Raw genomic sequence first — 21,676 nt, 5'->3', positions numbered from 1 at the left:
TCTTTGGTGGACCTGCCCAAAGATTAAGGCCGACTGGGAAATGATCTATAATGAAATTAAGAAAGTCCTTAAGTGGACATTTGTAAAGAAACCGGAGGCTTTTCTCTTGGGCATGGTCGGCCAATTGGTACTAAAGAAGGATAAGACATTTTTTATGTATGCAACCACAGCAGCAAGAATCCTGTTGGCAAAGTATTGGAAGATGCAAGAACTACCTACTCTAGAAGAATGGCAGTCGAAGGTGATGGAATATATGGGACTGGCAGAGATGACCGGCAGAATCCGTGACCAGAGGAAAGAGACAGTGGAAGAGGACTGGGGGAAATTTAAAATATATTAAAAAAATTATTGTAAAATTGCGGTCTGATAAGATGTCAAGGGGTAAGAAACAAAGAATCACAGCTGTAAATCTTAAACTTTAAGAAAACTTAAAAGGGACTTGATTAAATACTGACTGATGAGTTGCTCGAAAAAAATGGCAAAATAAGGATGTGGCGAAGGGAAGGCATGGGGAAGTCAAATTTTTGTTGTATGTCTTTGATGTTTGTGTTTTGTTCTGTATTGTCTTTAATATGTGTAAAAACCAATAAAAATATTATAAAAAAAGGAAGGTGTTTAAAGGATACTTGCAAAGCCATACTGAAAAATCAGAGCTCCTATTAGAATAAACAAGTTCCGTTTTAAATACTGAAATATTAAATAAGATGGATAACAATGTGTAACAGAAAAAGAAGCATGAAAATAGGTTAAAGGTGTGTGAAAGAAAGTAATAGAAGTGGAAAGGAATTGCAATTGAGTAGATTGGAAGTCTAACACAAAGGTGAGGTGAGGGGTGGTGAATGGTGATGAGAAAAAGAGTTATCTGTGGGACTGAGTGTAGGTATGTTTGAACATTTTTAAGGATTGTATGAAATGTATGTTTGTATGCTTGTATATTCACAATATGTGTGTATTAATGCTGATTTATTTTAATAATAACAACTTTTCCAAAAAAAAAGAGAGAATTTTTGCAGCAGCTGCCTTGCCGACCTCACGCAGAAAGACAGGAGGTATAAATGGAGGAAGGGGGTGGGATCAGGCCCTGGAGCTAAACACAGCCCTCTTATTTGGAATTTTCAAGAGGCCACACCCCTTTGCTCAACAAGCCACACCCCTCACAGGTCCTGCTTTGCATCCTCCGGGAGTGTTTTTGCCTGGCTGGGATAGGTCTTTGAACTCTGATTGTGACTTTAGCTTGACTAGACAAAGCTCTGAGAGGGAGAAGTGTGTGTCTGTGTAGCAACTAGCCTAGTTGTGCGTTCTCTGCCCTGCCAACTTTTTCCTTTGGCCCCATTTGCCCCTGCGATGAGGACCCTGGGAGGCTGCTGAGCAGGCCCTGAATCTGCAAAAGTTTTCCCGTCCTGAAGATAAATATTGCATTTTAAACCTATTGTGAGGTTCGCGGGTGGCGCTGTGGGTTAAACCACAGAGCCTAGGACTTGCCGATCAGAAGGTCAGCGGTTCGAATCCCTGCAATGGGGTGAGCTCCCGTTGCTCGGTCCCTGCTCCTGCCCACCTAGCAGTTTGAAAGCATGTCAAAGTGCAAGTAGATAAATAGGTACCACTCCGGCGGGAAGGTAAACGCCGTTTCCATGCACTGCTCTGGTTCACCAGAAGCGGCTTAGTCATGCTGGCCACATGACCCGGAAGCTGTACGCCGGCTCCCTCGGCCAATAAAGCGAGATGAGCGCCGCAACCCCAGAGTCAGTTACGACTGGACCTAATGGTCAGGGGTCCCTTTACCTTTACATCTCTTGTAGGCTTACACTTCCACGGTTGCTGGGAGAAGCGTCCCACTGAATCCTAACCCAACATCCTGTTTTCCGCAAGCAAGGCATGAGAGCAGCTGGCCTCTCTCCTGCCGCTGCTGCCAGAAGCTGGTCCTGAAAGATAGACTGCTTTCAACACAGAGGTTTTATTTGTTTATTTGCTGTTGGTGAACTATCATCGCCTGACTTCCATGTGTCTAATGCTGAACAGAGGAAGCTGCTTTACGCTGAGGCAGACCACTGGCCCATCTGGTTCAGTGGTGTCTGCACTGACTGGCAGCAGCTCTCCAGGGTTTCAGGCGGGGAGGTTTTCCCCCCAGCCCTGCCTGGAGATGTTGGGGATCGAAGGTGGGACATTCTGCAGAGTCTCCATCGCTCTGCTGCCGCCCTTCCTAAAGGCTGGCGCTTCTGCTATGCTACTCAGAGCCTTGTGCCCCTGTCTCTGTGATCTCAGCTAAAGAGATCGGCCGGCATGGCTGCGGCTGGGTCACCGTGCCAGGTGGAGTGTGTGAGCCGGTGGAAAGCCGGCCTGCCAGCCTGCCATCTGCTGCGGTTCAGAGGGAGCCAGGAGATTGTGCTTCTGCAGCGAGCTTCTTTCTGCCTTGTCTTGAGGATGAAAAGCGGGGACAGCGGGACAGCATCCAGGCAGATTGGCAGAGCCGGACACATGTTAAGCGTTTGGTGATGATGTATGCAGATCCAGCTGGAAGGAAGGGAGCAATGCAGCAGCCGGAGACTCAGAAAGAACAGGAGAGAGTTCAGCATATTTTGGTTTGCAGGACAGCAGTCGGGGGGGAAGTTGCTGAATGGATCAGACTGGGAAACCCAGTCTGGGTGGCGTATAATTATCATCATCATCATTATCATGATCTATCTACCGTATTTTTTGCTCTATAAGACATACCAGACCACAAGACGCACCTAGTTTTTGGAGGAGGAAAACAAGAAAAAAGATATTCTGAATCTCAGAAGCCAGAACAGCAAGAGGGATCGCTGTGCAGTGAACGCAGCAATCCCTCTTGCTGTTCTGGCTTCTGGGATAGCTGCGCAGCCTGCATTCGCTCCATAAGAGGCACACACATTTCCCGTTACTTTTTAGGAGGGAAAAAGTGAGTCTTATAGAGCAAAAAATACGGTATTTATTATTGATGCTTTTAGACACCATACATTCAAAGCACTATGGTGCCACTCTAAACTGTCATTCCTCTGCGGCGACTTAACAGAACCTCTCTCTCCCCCACCCCATATTTTCCAGTGTTTTGTCACTATGCTGAGGACTAGGGACTTTTGCAGGTTGTTTGCTTATTTAAAAGCTGAATGTGGATGTGGATTGGATTGAATTTATATTCTGCTGGAAGCTGCCCAGAGTGGCCTGGAAAACCCAGCCAGGTGGGTGGGGTAATAATAATAATAATAATAATAATAATAATAATAATAATAATAATAGATTCATTATTTCATACCCCACCCATTTGGGTAGGTTTCCCCAGCCACTCTGGGCAGCTCCCAACAGAATATTAAAAACACGATAAAACATCAAACATTAAAAACTTCCCTAAACAGATTTCTAAAAATCAAACAGTTGTTTATTTCCTTGACATCTGGTGGGAGGGCGTTCCACAGGGTGGGCGCCACTACCAAGAAGGCCCTACGCCTGGTTCCCTGTAACCTCACTTCTCGCAATGAGGGAACCACCAGAAGGCCCTCGGCACTGGATCTCAGTGTCCGGGCAGAACGATGGGGGTGGAGACGCTCCTTCAGATATACTGGACCGAGGCCGTTTAAGCAAGCAAGCAAGCGGGGAGCTCCATTAGGTAAAACAGCCGAGGCTGTTTAGGGCTTTCAAGGTCAGCACCAACACTTTGAATTGTGCTCAGAAACATACTGGGAGACAGTGTAGGTCTTTCAAGACCGGTGTTATGTGGTCTCAGCGGCCACTCCAAGTCACCAGTCTAGCTGCCGTATTCTGGATTAGGAATAGTTTCCAGGTCACCTTCAAAGGTAGCCCTTATTACTATTATCTGTAGATTAAACAGGATGCTGGTTTGGCCTTCACAGTTTAGAAGACAGTTTAGAAGACATCTGAAGGCAGCCCTGTTTAGAGAAGTTTTTAATGCCTGACATTTTAATGTATTTTTAATCTTTCGTTGGAAGCTGCCCAGAACAGCTGGGGAAACCCAGCCAGATGGGCGGGGTACAAATAATAAATTATTATTATTGTTGTTGTTGTTGTTACAGTGGTACCCCGGGTTACAGACGCTTCAGGTTACAGACTCCGCTAACCCAAAAATAGTACCTCAGGTTAAGAACTTTGCTTCAGGATGAGAACAGAAATCACGCGGCGGCAGCAGGAGGCCCCATTAGCTAAAGTGGTGCTTCAGGTTAAGAGCAGTTTCAGGTTAAGAACGGACCTCCGGAATGGTACCTCGGGTTACAGACGCTTCAGGTTACAGACTCCGCTAACCCAAAAATAGTACCTCAGGTTAAGAACTTTGCTTCAGGATGAGAACAGAAATCGCGCAGCAGCAGCAGGAGGCCCCATTAGCTAAAGTGGTGCTTCAGGTTAAGAGCAGTTTCAGGTTAAGAACGGACCTCCGGAACGAATTAAGTACTTAACCCGAGGTACCACTGTATTATTATTATTATTATGCAGGATAGAGGACCTCCCCCGCCCGCAACCCCGAAATGCGCTTAAAAAACAACCACTCGCACACAGCTGAACCGAAAGAAGGAATCTCTCCCATCTATGTGACCTATTTTATTGGTATTGCGGTGTCAGCGTTTGGCTTTTCAGGAGCAGAGGAGGACAGGGCCAGGAAGACACACCCAATGGCTCTGTGGGGGGGACACTGGTCTCTCTACCGAGGCTGCTGGTGATGGCCCAGAGTGGAAGACCCCGCCTGAACCGGACCCTGGGTGGCTGGAGCACCAGTCTAAACTCCATCTCCTCTGGCCACACTTATACATATTGTTAGGAGAGTTGGTCCTGGCATCAGTCTGTCCTGAGAGATCCTGAGAGTCCCTTCTTCTCGCAGGGCTGCCACCTGACCTTGTGGACGTATTGGTCAAGTCTCACGGGTGGTCCTAGGAGCCCCCCTGCAAAATGTCCTTTTTTCCTGCCAAGCCCTCCCCACCCCACACCTCTCCCCGCCGAGGGTTGCGCCCCAGGGTGGCCTTCCAATCTGCAGCTGCTCCTCAAAGATGGAGTGTGTAGATGTGGATATTTAATTATATAGAGACACATAGATGATGATTATTTTTTTCCCTGAGTTGGGAGCTGGTTCCCCGTAATTGGCACAAGCCAGGGGGTATGGGGTGGGGGGGCAGGGAGAAAGCTGTAGTCCGTATCCAAAATGCCCTCCAGGCTGCAAGACTCACTGCCCCCTGTGCCCCATAACGCATCCAGACAGCCGTCCAGGAACTTGACCTCAGCCTCTTGGAAGAAACTGACTCCTCCTGGCTGCTTGGAACTGACACCTCTGATCAATGGGTATGGAGGAAGCTGCCTAAAATACGCAGATCAGACAGCCAGGCCTGACCCTGCTGCAACATTTTCCACCACCCTTTTTTTTTTAAGTGGGGAAGCCGGGGATTGAACCTAGGACCTTCTGCATGCAAAGCAGGTGCTCTACTGTTGAGCTACCATATCATCCTGGCAGCCTGGAAGAAACCAACCTATTCCAGTATTGTCGTTTGGCTCTGGCCCGCTTTTCTGCAAGCAAGGCTCTGTTCTCAGTACTGAAGCTTGAGCCGGGGCAATGGCAGTCAGCAGGGGAAAGGGCCCACAATCCCATATTGAGCGCGCCTTAGGCCGGCGTCCGTAAAAGTAGGGATTGGGTAGGGTGTCTCTGTGTCCCGCTCCATCTCCCTCCCTCCTCCCTCCCTCTCTCTTTAATCTTCCTTGACCCGCCTCTCTCCGCTCGCTCCGAACAGGTTGGCCAAGGAGAAGGGCGAGCCCAGATGCTACTTGGAGCCGGAACCACCGTGGTTGATCTGCAAGAGGGAGTTGGTGGCATAGTTCTGGAAGAGAGGCTGCAGGAACATGCCGATGGTGCCAAAGACACAGACAAAGACGAAGATCCACAGGAAGAGGCGGTCGATCACCATGGCAACGTACTTCCAGTCCTCGCTCACCTGGGGAAAGGGCAAAGAGACGGACGTTAGCACCTGTCAGCTGGAACCCTTTATGGCTTGGCAAGCACCTGCTGTGTGTGGGCCCACATGCAGGGCCCGCTTCCGACCAAACGGGTGCCAGATCTAGGTAAGGTAAGGTAAAAGGTAAAGGGACCCCTGACCATTAGGTCCAGTCGTGACCGACTCTGGGGTTGCGGCGCTCATCTCGCTTTACTGGCCGAGGGAGCCGGCGTACAGCTTCCGGGTCATGTGGCCAGCATGACTAAGCTGCTGGCGAACGAGAGCAGCGCACGGAAACACCGTTTACCTTCCCGCCGGAGTGGTACCTATTTATCTACTTGCACTTTGACGTGCTTTCGAACTGCTAGGTTGGCAGGAGCAGGGACCGAGCAACGGGAGCTCACCCCGTTGTGGGGATTCGAACCGCCAACCTTCTGATCGGCAAGTCCTAGTCTCTGTGGTTTAACCCACAACGCCACCCGCGTCCCAAGGTAAGGTAAGGTAAGGTAAGGTAAGGTAAGGTAAAATAGAATAGAATAGAATAGAATAGAATAGAATAGAATAGAATAGAATAGAATAGAATAAAATAAAATAAAATAAAATAAAATAAAATAATAAAATAAAATAAAATAAAATAAAATAAAATAAAATAAAATAAATAACAAAACACACACACACTCCACAGAAAGCCCAATCTGGGCTGTCTTAAGCATATGCAGTGCTGGGGTGCAAAGATCCACCCAGCGCCCCCCCCCCCCAGTTGCCCAGGGTTATTGCATAATTGTATACAGTGGTACTTCAGGTTACATACGCTTCAGGTTACAGACCCCGCTAACCCAGAAATAGTGCTTCAGGTTAAGAACTTTGCTTCAAGATGAGAACAAAAATCGTGCAGCGGCGGCATGAGGCCCCATTAGCTAAAGTCGTGCTTCAGTTTAAGAACAGTTTTCAGGTTAAGAACGAACCTCCGGAACGAATTAAGTTCTTAACCTGAGGTACCACTGTAATTATATGATCGTTGTCTAATCTTTGGGCCGTATGAGGGGGCATTTCTGTGACTGTCTTGAAGGGACCCTGCACTTCTGAATTTGCCACCAGACTCCTGGTCAGGCCCTTTCCTGCTTCCTTACAGCCAGTCCAATGGGTAGCCCTGGCTGTTAGCTGTCTCTTTCTGGGTCTCAGTTTTGCCCTTGTAGAACAGAGCAGATAGGAAGAGCAGAAGCAATTGGCCTTGCCTGCCATCGGCTCTGGCGCCACCTGCTGTTGATCTTCTTCTTCCTTCTTCTTTGGCGATCACTCATAGCTGAGTAAGATTGTCTCCCATAAACACGGTTTTAACAGCGAGTCAGTAAGTGACTGTGGAGGCCAGTTCTGGATCCACACATCCTTCCACAGTGGGGACATAGGTTCCCGGGTGGGAATTCATCACATTGAGGGTTTGGCAAACGTGCCTTCCTCTTAGCACATTTCTTCCTTTTGTCCTGAGTTCGAGTGTCTTCAAAGTCCATGACCCCCTTTGGCAAAGGCTCTTCTCCAATCAGAGCACCTGCAGGCCAGTGTTTCCCAATTGTTGGTGTCTATACTTCTTTTTTAGGGATATGGGTGGCGCTGTGGGTTAAACCACATAGCCTAGGACTTGCCGATCAGAAGGTCGGCGGTTCGAATCCCCACGATGGCATGAGCTCCCGTTGCTCGGTCCCTGCTCCTGCCAACCTAGCAGTTCGAAAGCACCTCAAAGTGCAAGTAGATAAATAAGTACCGCTCTGGTGGGAAGATAAACGGTGTTTCCGTGCACTGCTCTGGTTCACCAGAAGCAGCTTAGTCATGCTGGCCACATGACCCGGAAGCTGTACGCCGGCTCCCTCGGCCCATAAAGCGAGATGAGTGCTGCAACCCCAGAGTCGTCTGCGACTGGACTTAATGGTCAGGGGTCCCTTTACCTTACTTATACTACTTTTATTTTTGGTCCGCTGCCCTAACAGCCCCAATGAGTACCAGCCACCGCAATTATTAGTGGGTTTGTTTTTTTTACAATTTCAAATGTTGCACACCCCTCCCCAACCCCCAGAGAATCCTAAGTGGGGTGTGTGTTGCTAATTCTCCTTTTGTGATTTTTAGCCTCCGTCCCTTCCTCCCACAGAACCTGTTCCTGGGGAGAGGCAAGACCTGCTTAAATATTTTAAAGAGCAGACTGTTTAGCCTGCTTTTAAAAATGGTTTCAGCTCGGGTTCCCCTCCTCTTTCTTTCTTTTTTCTTTTTCTTTTTGTAATGCTGGTTTTAATTACTGCTTTTGTTTTAGGAAGTTTTTTTTGCTAATTTTGCAAACTGCCTTCAAACCGATGGTAAACAGCAGAATAGTAAAGTTAGCATTAAACAAAAACAACAATAGAGTTGCCTGTGTTGATTGCACCCTTTACAGTTGTGTTAGGTAAAGGTAAAGGGACCCCTGACCATTAGGCCCAGTCACGGACAACTCTGGGGTTGCAGCACTCATCTCGCTTTAATGGCTGAGGGAGCCAGCGTACAGCTTCCGGGTCATGTGGCCAGCAGGACTAAGCCGCTTCTGGTGAACCAGAGCAGTGCACGGAAACACCGTTTATCTTCCTGCCGGAGCAGTACCTATTTATCTACTTGCACTTTGTCGTGCTTTCGGACTGCTAGGTTGGCAGGAGCAGGGACCGAGCAACGGGAGCTCACTCCGTCACTGGGATTCGAACCGCCGACCTTCTGATCGGCAAGTCCTAGGCTCTGTGGTTTAACCCACAGCGCCACCCGCGTCCCTCCAGTACTTTCCAGCAACTGGTATTCAGAAGCATTCCTGCCTTCGACTGCGGGTGACGAAGGGAGAGTCTCTCCGGCCTCCTCCCCCCAAATCAGTGCTCAGCTGGCTTGGCCCCAAACCTGCAGCCTCAGAGCGCAGCCTGGGGCAGTGACATCACTCTGCTGCTGTTCCAGCTTCCCCTTCCTCTCGGTTCCTATGGCAACTGCTTCATACTTGACACCTCCCTGGTCCAGTGGGCATAGAGCATCTCCTTCTGCAAATAGTTTCTGGCAAGGCTACCAGATCAGATGAATGATTTGCTTTGGTGAGGAAGGCGGAGCTAGCTTTGACCCATTGCTCTCTGGCCACAGATGGATGGGGGAAGGACTTGGACAAATGCCCCCAACACCCCTTGTAATGTTTTATTATGTTTTTATGTATGTTGGAGGCTGTCCAGTGTGGCTGAGGCAACCCAGTCAGATGGGCAGCGTACAAATTATTATTATTATTATTATTATTATTATTATTATTATTATTATTATTACAGTGGTACCTCAGGTTAAGTACTTAATTCGTTCCGGAGGTCCGTACTTAACCTGAAACTGTTCATAACCTGAAGCACCACTTTAGCTAATGGGGCCTCCTGCTGCCCCCGTGCCGCCAGAGCACGATTTCTGTTCTCATCCTGAAGCAAAGTTCTTAACCCGAGGTAATATTTCTGGGTTAGCAGAGTCTGTAACCTGAAGCATCTGTAACCTGCAGCATATGTAACCTGAGGTACCACTGTATTATTATTATTATTATTATTATTATTATTATTATTACACCAGCAAAGCAGCAGACCTCCAAGAAATAAAAGTCTGTTTCTCCTGACTTCTCTCTCTCGGTCTCTCCCTCCCTTACATCCATATCTCACTGCACATGAATTTTTCATGCGCCTTCAGCACAGGGATCCAGCCGAGCAGAAGGGAAATATTGATTCTGGAGCTCGCCGGTGTCTCAGTTGGAGAACACAGCTGCCCCGCACTCGGAGGTGGGGAACAGGTCAGTAAAGGACAGGATATTCTGACTCATGGCTTGGCAAAGGAGAGGCGGCAGGGAGATGGGGAAGAAGCAAGGAAGAGCTGTGTCTCCCCCAGGAAACGTCAAACGGATCGGAAATTGCCACAGCCTTTTTCTAAAAAAAACCCCAAACAAACAGTGCATCATGTTTCAGGAGGCGATGATTCGAGATATGGTGGGGAAAGCTTTGTAAGAAGTGCCCTGACTGATCAGAACGAAGCGTCGAGTTATATACTGGTTCCTCGGGTTACAGACGCTTCAGGTTACAGACTCCGCTAAGCCAGAAATAGTACCTCGGGTTAAGAACTTTGCTTCAGGATGAGAACAGAAATCGTGCTGTGGCGGCAGCAGGAGGCCCCATTAGCTAAAGTGGCACCTCAGGTTAAGAACAGTTTCAGGTTAAGAACGGACCTCCAGAACGAATAAAGTTCTTAACCCGAGGTACCACTGTAATGTGTTCAGGCAGACGTGTCCAAATCGAACCCTTAAAGGCAACCACTGAGTTTGTTCCCCAGCTACTGGAATTCAGAGGTAGACTTTGCCTGAACCAGGAAGTTCTACATAGCTACCTTGGTAAGGTTACCAGATGTCCCTGTTTCCCAGGGACAGTCCCCGGATTTACAAGTCAGCCCCCTGACAAAATCCATCTATTCAATAGGAAGTTGAAAAGTGCCCCCCCCGGATTCACTGAAAAAAATATGGTAACCTTATCCCAAGACCACACATTGTAAGCAATTGCAATACAGTGGTACCTAGGGTTAAGAACTTAATTCGTTCTGGAGGTCCGTTCTTAACCTGAAACTGTTCTTAACCTGAGGTACCACTTGAGCTAATGGGGCCTCCCGCTGTGGCGGCGCGATTTCTGTTCTCATCCTGAAGCAAAGTTCTTAACCCCAGGTACTATTTCTGGGTTAGTGGAGTCTAACCTGAAGCGTCTGTAACCTGAGGTACCACTGTACCACGTTAAAAGCTCATGGCTCCGCCCCTTGCAAAGAATCCTGGGAACTGTAGTTTAAGGGTGCTGAGAGCTGTTAGGAAACTCCTGTGACCCTCAACAGCTACAATTCTCAGAGCTCCCTGGAGAACAGGATGCACGATTAGATAATAATAATTATTAATAATATTATTGATACCCCGCCCATCTGATGGGTGATCAGCTTGGTCCAGCAGGGGCTCTTCCTATGTCTTTATATCAAAGACTGGCAGATTGGTTTTCACCCAGAGATCATTGCCACTGTATGTACATGTGGTAAAGAAATAAATTAGGAAGTGAGTTCCATCAGACGTCTTGGAACTAAAGGATGCTGTCATGGAGGTTTTGGCTGAGATTCCTGGATTGCAGGCGGTTGGACCAGATGACCGCTCTCTGAAGCACCCAGCCTCCTTTAAAAGGCGTTGGGGAAAACTTTGATGGGGGGGCTTGCAGAAAACTGTGAGCAGAGGGGGCTGGAGGAGCTGCAAGGGAATAGGTGAGGGATAAAGGGGGGAAAGGGAGTGGGGTTGGAGGAGTGAGCAGGGATGGCAGCGCTAGTATCCTACACACACACACACACACACACACACACACACACACAGAGCAAGCTAATAACTTTTCGTGGTGAGACTCATGCAACACGTTGGGGATTAATATACACAGAACAATAAATATACATACTTTGTCAACCTTCTGAGAAATATACAAAACATTAAACAAAGCAAATTTATCAACGACTTGGATGATGGACTCAAGGGCATCCTGATCAAATTTGCAGATGACACCAAACTGGGAGGGGTGGCTAACACCCCAAAGGACAGGATCACACTTCAAAACGACCTTGACAGATTAGAGAACTGGGCCAAAACAAACAAGATGAATTTTAACAGGGAGAAATGTAAAGTATTGCACTTGGGCAAAAAAAATGAGAGGCACAAATACAAGATGGGTGACACCTGGCTTGAGAGCAGTACATGTGAAAAGGATCTAGGGGTCTTGGTTGACCACAAACTTGACATGAGCCAACAGTGTGATGCCACAGCTAAAAAAGCCAATGCAATTCTGGGCTGCATCAATAGGAGTATAGCATCTAGATCAAGGGAAGTAATAGTGCCACTGTATTCTGCGCTGGTCAGACCTCACCTGGAGTACTGTGTCCAGTTCTGGGCACCACAGTTCAAGAAGGACACTGACAAACTGGAACATGTCCAGAGGAGGGCAACCAAAATGGTCAAAGGCCTGGAAACGATGCCTTATGAGGAACGGCTAAGGGAGCTGGGCATGTTTAGCCTGGAGAAGAGGAGGTTAAGGGGTGATATGATAGCCATGTTCAAGTATATAAAAGGATGTCACATAGAGGAGGGAGAAAGGTTGTTTTCTGCTGCTCCAGAGAAGCGGACATGGAGCAATAGATCCAAACTACAAGAAAGAAGATTCCACCTCAACATTAGGAAGAACTTCCTGACAGTAAGAGCTGTTCGACAGTGGAATTTGCTGCCAAGGAGTGTGGTGGAGTCTCCTTCTTTGGAGGTCTTTAAGCAGAGGCTTGACAACCATATGTCAGGAGTGCTCTGATGGTGTTTCCTGCTTGGCAGGGGGTTGGACTCCATGGCCCTTGTGGTCTCTTCCAACTCTATGATTCTATGATTCAAATCAGTCTCTTAATCTTAAGCCAAGAAAGAGTATTCTCTGTAAGACTGAATATCAATATACGTATCAAGACTTTGAGATTAGACCACTGAAGAAGCCCGGAAAACTACCTTGGGAGTGGGCTACCTGCAAGCCCCAGTAAAAGGGCCCCATCAGGGGCGAACAGCGGCCCCTTGATCCCTTGGACTGCCAGGGCGAAACAGGTGCAAAACGCCGGCACCCCATCGTCTACAACTTCATTGTCTACAACTTTATTAACATCTATCTACAACTCCACTAGCATCTCTCTGTATTGTGAATAACACCGAACTGACCTTTTGTTGGTATCTTCATGAGCTTATCTAAAAGACTGAGTTAAGCATTTGAAAACTCTATTGAAACCAGACAATATAAGTTCATCTTAGGCTGGGTAGTTCGCAAGTCTCTGTGGCTTTGTTTAATGTTTTGTCTTTTTCTCAGAAGGCTGATAAAGTATGTAGAATTATTGTTCTGTGTATATTAATCGCCAGCGTGTTGCATGCATGAGTCGCCGTACTTCTGTCAGTGGCACAGTTTGCATTTTTCTAGCATAGTAACTTTTTGTGGGCTTATTTCAGGCCCTCCAAGGGTCTCTATTTTCCAGGGATGGTCCTGATTTGCAGAAGCCGTTCCGGTTTCTGATTTGATCCCAGAATGTCCCACTTTCCCTTAGGACGTCCCTATTTTCATCGGAGAAATGTTGGAGGGTGTGGAGTGACTCCCGAGCCAAGGAGATCAGTAACTACAAAACCATTAGAAGACATCAGAAGGCAGCCCTGTATGAATGTTTTTTATGTTTTTGTATGGTATGTTGAAAACCGCCCAGAGTGGCTGTGACAGCACAGTCAAATGGGTGGGGAATTATTAGTATTCTTTTGGAATAGGACGCCCTTATCATCATCATCATCATCATCATCATTTATTTATTTATACACCACCGATCTGACTGGGTTTCCCCAGCCACTCTGGGCTGCTCCCAACAGAATATTAAAAACACAATAAAACCAGCCAACAATATCCCCAAAGATAAGAAGAATATATTCCTCTATGTGACAGCAGCGGCTAGTGGCAGAAAAATGGAAAACAGGAAAAATATTTCAGAATGGAGAATTAAGATCTGTGAATTTATGGTGACGGCAAAATTAACGGCATCAATTAGGGGCTGCCCCAAGCAAAAAATTAAGAGAGAGAGGGAGTGTGTAGAGATATATATGAAAAAATATGGATATGGAAATTAAGTTTAACATAAACGTAAAAGGAAAGACTAGCACGGCTACAAGATGATATTATAAAGGATATAACTATTAAGTGTAAATAACTGCTAACACAAGAAACTATAATACAAATGCTAATAAGATCTCACATGGGTGAGGAGAATTCGGGTGGGGGGGAGGGGTGGTGTTTGGAAAATCATTGAGAATATGATATAAAAGTAAAATGATTGTGTTTGTAATTTGAATTATTTTGAATGATTGTGGTTGTAAGTTTTTTCCCTAGTTTTTACTTCTTTTTCTGTCACAAAAACTTTAAATTAAAAAAAACACACAATAAAACATCAAACATTAAAAACTTTCCTAAACAGGACTGCCTTCAGGTGTCTTCTAAAAGTCAGACAGTTGTTTATTTCCTTGACATCTGATGGGAGGGCATTCCATAGGGCAGGCGCCACTACCAAGAAGGCCCTCTGCCTGGTTCCCTGTAACCTGGCTTCTCGCAGTGAGGGAACCACCAGAAGGCCCTCAGAGCTGGACCTCAGTGTCCGGGCTGAATGATGGGAGTGGAGATGCTCCTTCAGAAAAAGGTTTTGGCAGGTATGTTATTACAAGACTGACTTAAGGCCACAGAGCCCCCCAACCCCACCCTGCCCTCAAGCCCCTTCCCTTCCAGACACTCACACTCTGGTCATCGTCTTCGCTCTTCATATGATCGGCGATGAAGCGTACTCCGTCCACAGCCTCCTCCAGGCCGCAGCAACAGGGGCCTGGCGGTGGCACCGTTTGACCCGGCCTGTCCCGGTAACCGTTGACTCCCGGCTCCGATGTTTCCGTAAAGGGCCTTCCCCCGCCATCACCGCTGCTCCCCGTCCCAAACTTCTTGACCGTGGACGGGTTGACGTAGCAAGTGCAGGACCTGGCTCCTTCGCGGAGGAAGAAGCTCCCGGTCGTCCGCTCCTGGTTCTGCCGCTTCTGGCGCAACCTCTGGCGGGCGCAGTTCTGCCGGGGCTGCTTCATGAAGAGGAGGGTGGGCAGCTTGTCCAGGAAGACCACCTTGACCCAGGGCGGCATGGTGTGGGTGGTGGGCGAGCGGTGGTGGACATTCAACACGCAGACGCTGGTGACAATGGAGAAGGTCACCAAGACCATGGTGAACATCAGGTACTTGCCCACCAGCGGCACATCCAGCGATGTGGGCGGCACAATCTTGGAGATCAGAAGCAGGAAGACGGTGAGAGCCAAGAGGACCGAGATGCAGAGGGTCATCTTCTCGCCGCAGTCGGAAGGCAGGTAGAAGACCAGGATGGCTAAAGAGGTGATGAGGATGCAAGGGATGATAAGGTTGATGGTGTAGAACAGCGGCTTGCGGCGGATGATGAAGTCGTAGGTGATGTCCACGTAGGTGGAGTCGTTGGGGTTCTCGTTGCGCCGTCCCGGCAGGGCGATGATGTCCCACTCCCCGCTGGGGGTGAAGTCGTCCAAGCTGGCCACCTCGCTCTTCAGCACCAGGTCGATCTCCGTCCGGTCGTAAGTCCACGAGCGGAACTTCATGGTGCAGTTCTGCTGGTCGAAGGGGAAGTGCTTCACCTCGATTTTGCAGGCACTCTTGTAGATGGCCGGAGGGAGCCAGAAGATGCTGCCGTCGTAGGAGACCACGGCGTTGGAGTAGAAGGACACCTCGTACATCCCATCGGCGCTGGGGAAGGGGAGGAAAAAGGGAAGCAATGCTCATTTTTGGTCTAGAACAGGGCTCAGCAACCTTTTTCAGCTGTGGGCCAGTCCCTCAAACCATGTAGTGGGCTGGACTATATTTTTTTGGGGGGTGGGAAATGAATGAAGTCCTATGCCCCACAAGTAACCCAGAGATGCATTTTAAATAAAAGGACACATTCTACTCATGTAAAAACACACTGATTCCCGGACCATCTGCGAGCCGGATTGAGAAGGCGATTGGGTCAGATCCAGCCCCCGGGCTTTAGGTTGCCTACCCCTGGTCTAGAAGGTGCATGTCTGGACTGGACTGGACTAGACTGGAGGCTGGACTGAGGAGGAATGGTGGGAGCTGCTGCCCCCTTCTCCTGAACCTTCCCAAGGGCAGGAGGACAGTATTGATTTAGAACAGTGGTTTGCAGAGGGGCATAGTCCAGAAGTGAAAAGCTGGGAAATACTGGGTTAACAGTATTCCAGACCCCCCTTCACCTAGGACTAGACAGGCTCCAAGAGTGATAGAACAGAGAGCGCAGCGGCAACAAGCTCAGGTTACCCAACATAGGAGTGGCAAAGATTAATGGGGGCAGAGGAGGGGAAAACCTTTACTGGGAGCACCGCCATTTCTCGAGAGATATGCATTTCTTTGTCTCTCGCTGTGTTTATTAAAGAAACTAACTGGTAAGAACGCTCCTTTTGTTTGATCTGTTTATTCACTGCCACCAGGGGAGGGATCCGATTCTCTGAAGCCTGACGGTGCAGGTGCACAGATCACAGCTCACGCACCATGTGCACAGCCCTACCCATGCCATTAACACGTTCATCATAACGCAGGCCACCCGGACTCTGCCTTTTATTGTTTATGAATCGTGGCCCATGACATAGTTTGAAGCGCTTTCACAGTAGAAACCTCCACAGCCGAAACAATGAAAAGAAGAAAATTGGTCTATAAAACCGCTTCCCTATATAAAAACAATTAAAAACTAACTAATGTTGGACTGGGCGACCCTTGTGATCCTTTCTTACTCTACAGTTCCATGCGGAAACCAGGGCTTTTGTTTCAGCCGGAACTCAGTTCCAGCACCTCTCAGGTGGGCGCCATTGCCATTCTAAGAGAACAAGGGAGGCATTCGTGTTTCGTGGTGAGTCCCAGCACCTCTTTTTCTAGAACCAACCGCACTGGCTCCCGGTGGAGTACAGGGTCAGGTTTAAGGTGCTGGTTTTGACCTTTAAAGCCCTATGCGGCCTAGGACCCACGTACCTACGGGACCGCCTCTCCTGGTATGCCCCACGGAGGACCTTAAGGTCCACAAATAACAACACTATGGTGGTCCCGAGCCTCAAGGAGGTTAGATTGGTTTCAACTAGGGCCAGGGCCTTTTCAGCACTGGCCCCAATGTGATGGAATGCTCTGTCACAAGAGACTAGGGCCCTGCGGGACTTGACATCTTTCCGCAGGGCCTGCAAGACAGAGCTGTTCCACCTGGCCTTTGGTTTGGATTCAGTCTGACCCTTATGTTTCCCTCCCCTTATGGTCTTGATTTATCAGCTATTTTTAAATGAGGCTGCATTTTAAATTGCATTTTAACCTGTATTTCAAATTGGGTTTTTTCCCTCCCTCTCTTTCCCCCCTATTATGTTTTTACTGTGATTTTATTTTATTGGTGTTAGCCGCCCTGAGCCCAGCTCTGGCCGGGGAGGACGGGCTATAAATAATAATAATTATTATTATAAAAATCATTTCAGATCCAATAAACATACAGTTACTCTGTCTCTCACACATATACACTCTCAGTCAAACATACACGTTCTCTCTCTCTATCTCCCTCTCTCACACACAAGCATGTTCCACTTTCTCACCTGCTTTTAAACTACCTCAATCCCTATCTAGCAGCAGGCAAGGTTTAAAACAAGTAGTGATGGATGGAAGTGAGAGCTGGACCATAAAGAAGGCTAATTGCCGAAGAATGGATGCTTTTGAATCATGGTGCTGGAGGAGACCCTTGAGAGTCCCATGGACTGCAAGAAGATCAGCCCTGAGTGCTCACTGGAAGAACAGATCCTGAAGCTGAGGCTCCAATATTTTGGCCACCTCATGAGAAGAGAAGACTCCCTGGAAAAGACCCTGATGTTGGGAAAGATGGAGGGCGCAAGGAGAAGGGGATGATAGAGGACAAGGTGGTTGGACAGTGTTCTCGAAGCTACCAGCATGAGTTTGACCAAACTGCGGGAGGCAGTGGAAGACAGGAGTGCCTGGTGTGCTCTGGTCCAGGGGGTCACCAAGAGTCGGACACGACTAAACGACTAAACAACAACAGGGAACCTTTGGCCCTCCAGATGTTGCTGAACTACACCTCCCATCACTGCTGCCCATTAGTCATGCTTGCTAGGGCTGATGGGAGTTGTAGTCAGCAACGTTTGGAAGGCCAAAGGTCCCCTACGCCTGGCTTTGAAAGCTCTCCTGACACCATGGCAAGGAGGACAGGTGTGACAAGGAGGAAGGTGGGGCCAGGCGGGCCCCTCCAGGTGGTTCTGTAGTCCTAATACGGTCCGTGAACTGCAGGTTTGCTATTGTCGTCCCAGATCCGCCAGCGTTAGACCCAGGACAAAGAATGCTGAGGTGCACCTACTTGTTGTAGAGCACAACATCTGGAAGCCAGATGTGTTTGGATGGCAGCCGCACCTTCTTCATGTCATCAAACTCCTCTGGGTTCCACGTAAGGCGATAATCCTCCCATTCCTGCAATGGGGAAAAAGAGAGAGATGGGGGGTGCTAGACACAATAAGGATGTCCACATCTCCAAGACTGACCTGAAGTCTCCAGTTTTACCTCACCCCTTCCAGTTGGCAGGGGGAGGGCCTGAATCTCCAGCTGGGTGAGAGTGGCTTATTTTGGTTTTTTTTAGTATTAAAAAGACTGTGGAAGTGGCTTGCAAGGTTCTGTTAGGATATAGTTCCGTTCCACCTTAAAAGAAACAGGCATGACTCTTGTGGGTCACATGCCTGTTTACTTCCAGCACAGGCTGGGAATGTCCGTTTGTATATTGCTATTGCTTTGCTCTTTTGTTGGACACGAAGGGAAGCAGACATGTTTTTCCTTTGTTCCTGAACTATGCTGAATAAACGCCTATAAATAATGCTTACACATGTCTCTGACAACTTACCTGGGTCAGCCACACGTTGGTGGTCATGATCTGCTCCCGCTCATGCTGTCAACAGAAACAAAAGAAAAGGCATCAGAACAACAACAACAACAACAGCAACAATTTATTATTTATACGCCGCCCATCTGGCTGGGCTTCCCCAGCCACTCTGGGCGGCTTCCAACAAAATACAGTGGTATCTCGGGTTAAGAACTTAATTCGTTCCGGAGGTCCATTCTTAACCTGAAACTGTTCTTAACCTGGGGCACCACTTTAGCTAATGGGGATTCCTGCTGCCGCTGCATAATTTCTGTTCTCATCCTGAAGCAAAGTTCTTAACCCAAGGTACTATTTCTGGGTTAGCAGAGTCTGTAACCTGAAGCATATGTAACCTGAAGCGTATGTAACCCAGGTTACCACTGTATTAAAATACCGTAATCAAACATTAAAAGCTTTCCTAAACAGGGCTGCCTTCAGATGTCTTCTAAAAGTCTGGTAGTTGTTGTTCTCTTTGACATCTGGTGGGAGGGCGTTCCACAGGGCAGGCGCCACTACCGAGAAGGCCCTTTGCCTGGTTCCCTGTAACTTGGCTTCTCGCAGGGAGGGAACCGCCAGAAGGCCCTTGGCGCTGGACCTCAGTGTCCGGGCAGAACAATGGGGGTGGAGACGCTCCTTCAGATATACTGGACCGAGGCCGTTTAGGGCTTTCAAGGTCAGCACCAACACTTTGAATTGAAGTGAAGAACACGAGAAGAGCCCACTGGGTCAAGCCAATGGCTAGTCCAGCATCCTGTTCTCACAGTGGCCAACCAGATGCGTGCAGCTCCTGTGCAAAAAAGCCATCCCCGCTCCTGCAGCTTCCAGTGACTGGTTCTAAGCAGCATTGCTGCCTTCAGTCGTGGAGGCATTGTGGCCAGTAGCTACTGATAGCTCCTGTCCAATCTTCTTTGAACACAAGCTCCAGCTCCCGGCAGCCAGCATGGCCAATGGTCAGAGGTGGTGGGAGTTGTAGCACCACAAGTGTCAGGGAACTGCCATCGGAGCCAGAGGTGGAGGGAAGGCTCCAGAGGGATGCCGGAGAGGGTCCCAGCAGGCAGAGAGGCAGCCCATCTGCTGGGGAAGGAAATCAACGTAACACCAGTGGAGAAGGGGGGCAGATGCGGGAATCGGAGAGGAGGCTCCAGGACTCTTCACCAGAGACCAGCGGAGAGAGCACAGGTCCTCCACTGCCACACCCTCGCTGCACAGAAGATGTCCGCGCAGGGAGAGTAGGAGGAGACTAGGCGTCAAAGAACTTCTTTGCTGGAAGAAGTTCAAGAAACGCCCACTGATGGATTCTGCCAGCGACTGAAACAGCCACGAAGTGAAGGGCTGTCCAGACAGAAAGGGTTCAACCAGGTAACCTAGCCAGGAGTGGCGGCAACTTACGCACGAGCAACCCCTATAACCATTACAACAAGCTTTGGGGAGGATGACACCACATTATAGAGAGTACTTACATTATGATGGTTACAAGCAATGATCACCTTTCAAGATCTTGAGAAGCAGTTCCTCCTCTGGCGAAGAGGAAAGCCCCGTCTCCAGTGGGGAAGGGGCGCAGGGACCAGGAGATACTGGGGGGAGCCTCAACACTGAGCCTGAGCAAAGTGGAGGGAAGGCAAGTAACCCTTTGAGAGCGCCCACTCTGCGCAGTAGGTTTCAGCGCAGAGAGGGGAGGAGAAGGATGGGGGTCACACTGAGGCAAGGAAGAAGGGCTACCCCTATGCTATCCATATAATCAGTTATCAGTAATCAATATATTCATATATGCTCACACATAATCAGGGTTTACAGTATTTTATAATCCATTTTGAATCAAAGGGAAGCCGTGCCTTAGCTAACTGCATATTGCTTGAAACAGCAAAATTAGGAGCCGACCTTTCCCCTACAAACATCCGTGTACCCTGGACAAGGGGAAGATGTGAATCAGAGATTCTGGTACAAAATCCCCTCAGATACAGGCTAAATTAACCCACAGAACAGGAAGAGCAAAACCACAAAATCTCCAAACTCCCTGTCCTGTCATAACTAGGGGAGAGGTTAGACAGAGCGTCAATGCGAGCATCGGAAAGCAGAACTAGAACTCCGTGCTTGACCAGGAGCTGGTAGCATGGCAAGAAGCTTGCTAATTGGCTAATTTTTGCTGACAATATTGTGACTGTCTCATGGTTGTCTCATGATCTATGATTTGCTGTGATCTGCTCAGGTATAAGACCTCTGGATTTCTGTCAATCGGGGTCCCACTTCCTTTTGGAAGAGATTCCAAACTGGGTCCTTATTGCCTGGCAATAAACTTCACCTTCTTATTCTCCATTGCTGAGTCTGCCTGATCCTTATTTGACACCAAGCGAGTACCTGCTTACGTTCACGTGCTTCAACACGACTGTTATGCTGGGGAAGGTACAAGGACCGGCCACTCCCAGATATTCTGCTAACGACTTAGCCGGACATGAACTTGCAATGCTCTTCACTGTAAATAGTTTACACTAATAATAAAGCCTGGAAAAGACAGGTTGGAGTCTTGCATGTTTGCTCTCGAGTAACCACACCACCACCAATGGTAGAAGAGGACCAGGAAAAATCCAAAAAGGAGAACCAACTCCTAAAGGTTTGGTCTGATCATCATAAGCAGGAGACGCCAAAATTATAAAGGAAAAGCACACCCTTACACGATTTGCAATGCCCTGCGAGTGAGCAAAAGGACAATTTCTCTATAGAAGAAAACACTCTAATAAATCAATTCTGGTCATTCCCGTCCTCAATCCAAGCTGAAATTTTAGAAAGACTAGAAACATTAAGAAACAGACTGGCTGGGAAAGACACATATAATGATACCAAGGTAAAGGTAAAGGGACCCCTGACCATTAGGTCCAGTCGTGACCGACTCTGGGGTTGCGGCGCTCTTCTTGCTTTATTGGCCGAGGGAGCCAGCGTACAGCTTTTGTATTATAGGAATCATGAGGCCAGCATGACTAAGCTGCTTCTGGCAAACCAGAGCAGCACACGGAAATGCCGTTTACCTTCCTGCCGGAGAGGTACCTATTTATCTACTTGCACTTTGACGTGCTTTCAGACTGCTAGGTTGGCAGGAGCAGGGACCGAGCAACGGGAGCTCCCCCCGTCGCGGGGATTCGAACCGCTGACCTTCTGATCAGCAAGTCCTAGGC

At 48.3% G+C, this 21,676-nt stretch overlaps 1 protein-coding gene across 1 annotated transcript in view; it reads right to left on the bottom strand.

The window, feature by feature from the left end:
* Window positions 1-4,508: 4,508 nt before the first annotated feature.
* Window positions 4,509-21,676, bottom strand: part of CHRNB2 (cholinergic receptor nicotinic beta 2 subunit) — a 32,257-nt gene continuing 15,089 nt past the window's right edge. The window contains exons 3-6 of the mRNA XM_081891631.1: window positions 18,492-18,536; window positions 17,958-18,067; window positions 14,302-15,316; window positions 4,509-5,942 (exon numbers count right to left, since the gene is read on the bottom strand). Coding sequence (XP_081747757.1) covers window positions 5,772-5,942; window positions 14,302-15,316; window positions 17,958-18,067; window positions 18,492-18,536 — 1,341 coding nt within the window. The 3' untranslated portion in view covers window positions 4,509-5,771. The remainder of the gene's footprint in view (window positions 5,943-14,301; window positions 15,317-17,957; window positions 18,068-18,491; window positions 18,537-21,676) is intronic.

The sequence above is a fragment of the Podarcis melisellensis genome (assembly GCF_964234715.1).
Source record: "Podarcis melisellensis genome assembly, chromosome: 16".
NCBI lineage: Eukaryota > Metazoa > Chordata > Lepidosauria > Squamata > Lacertidae > Podarcis > Podarcis melisellensis.
Note: the sequence above shows the minus strand (reverse complement) of the source record. Positions and strands in the feature narration are given on the sequence as shown.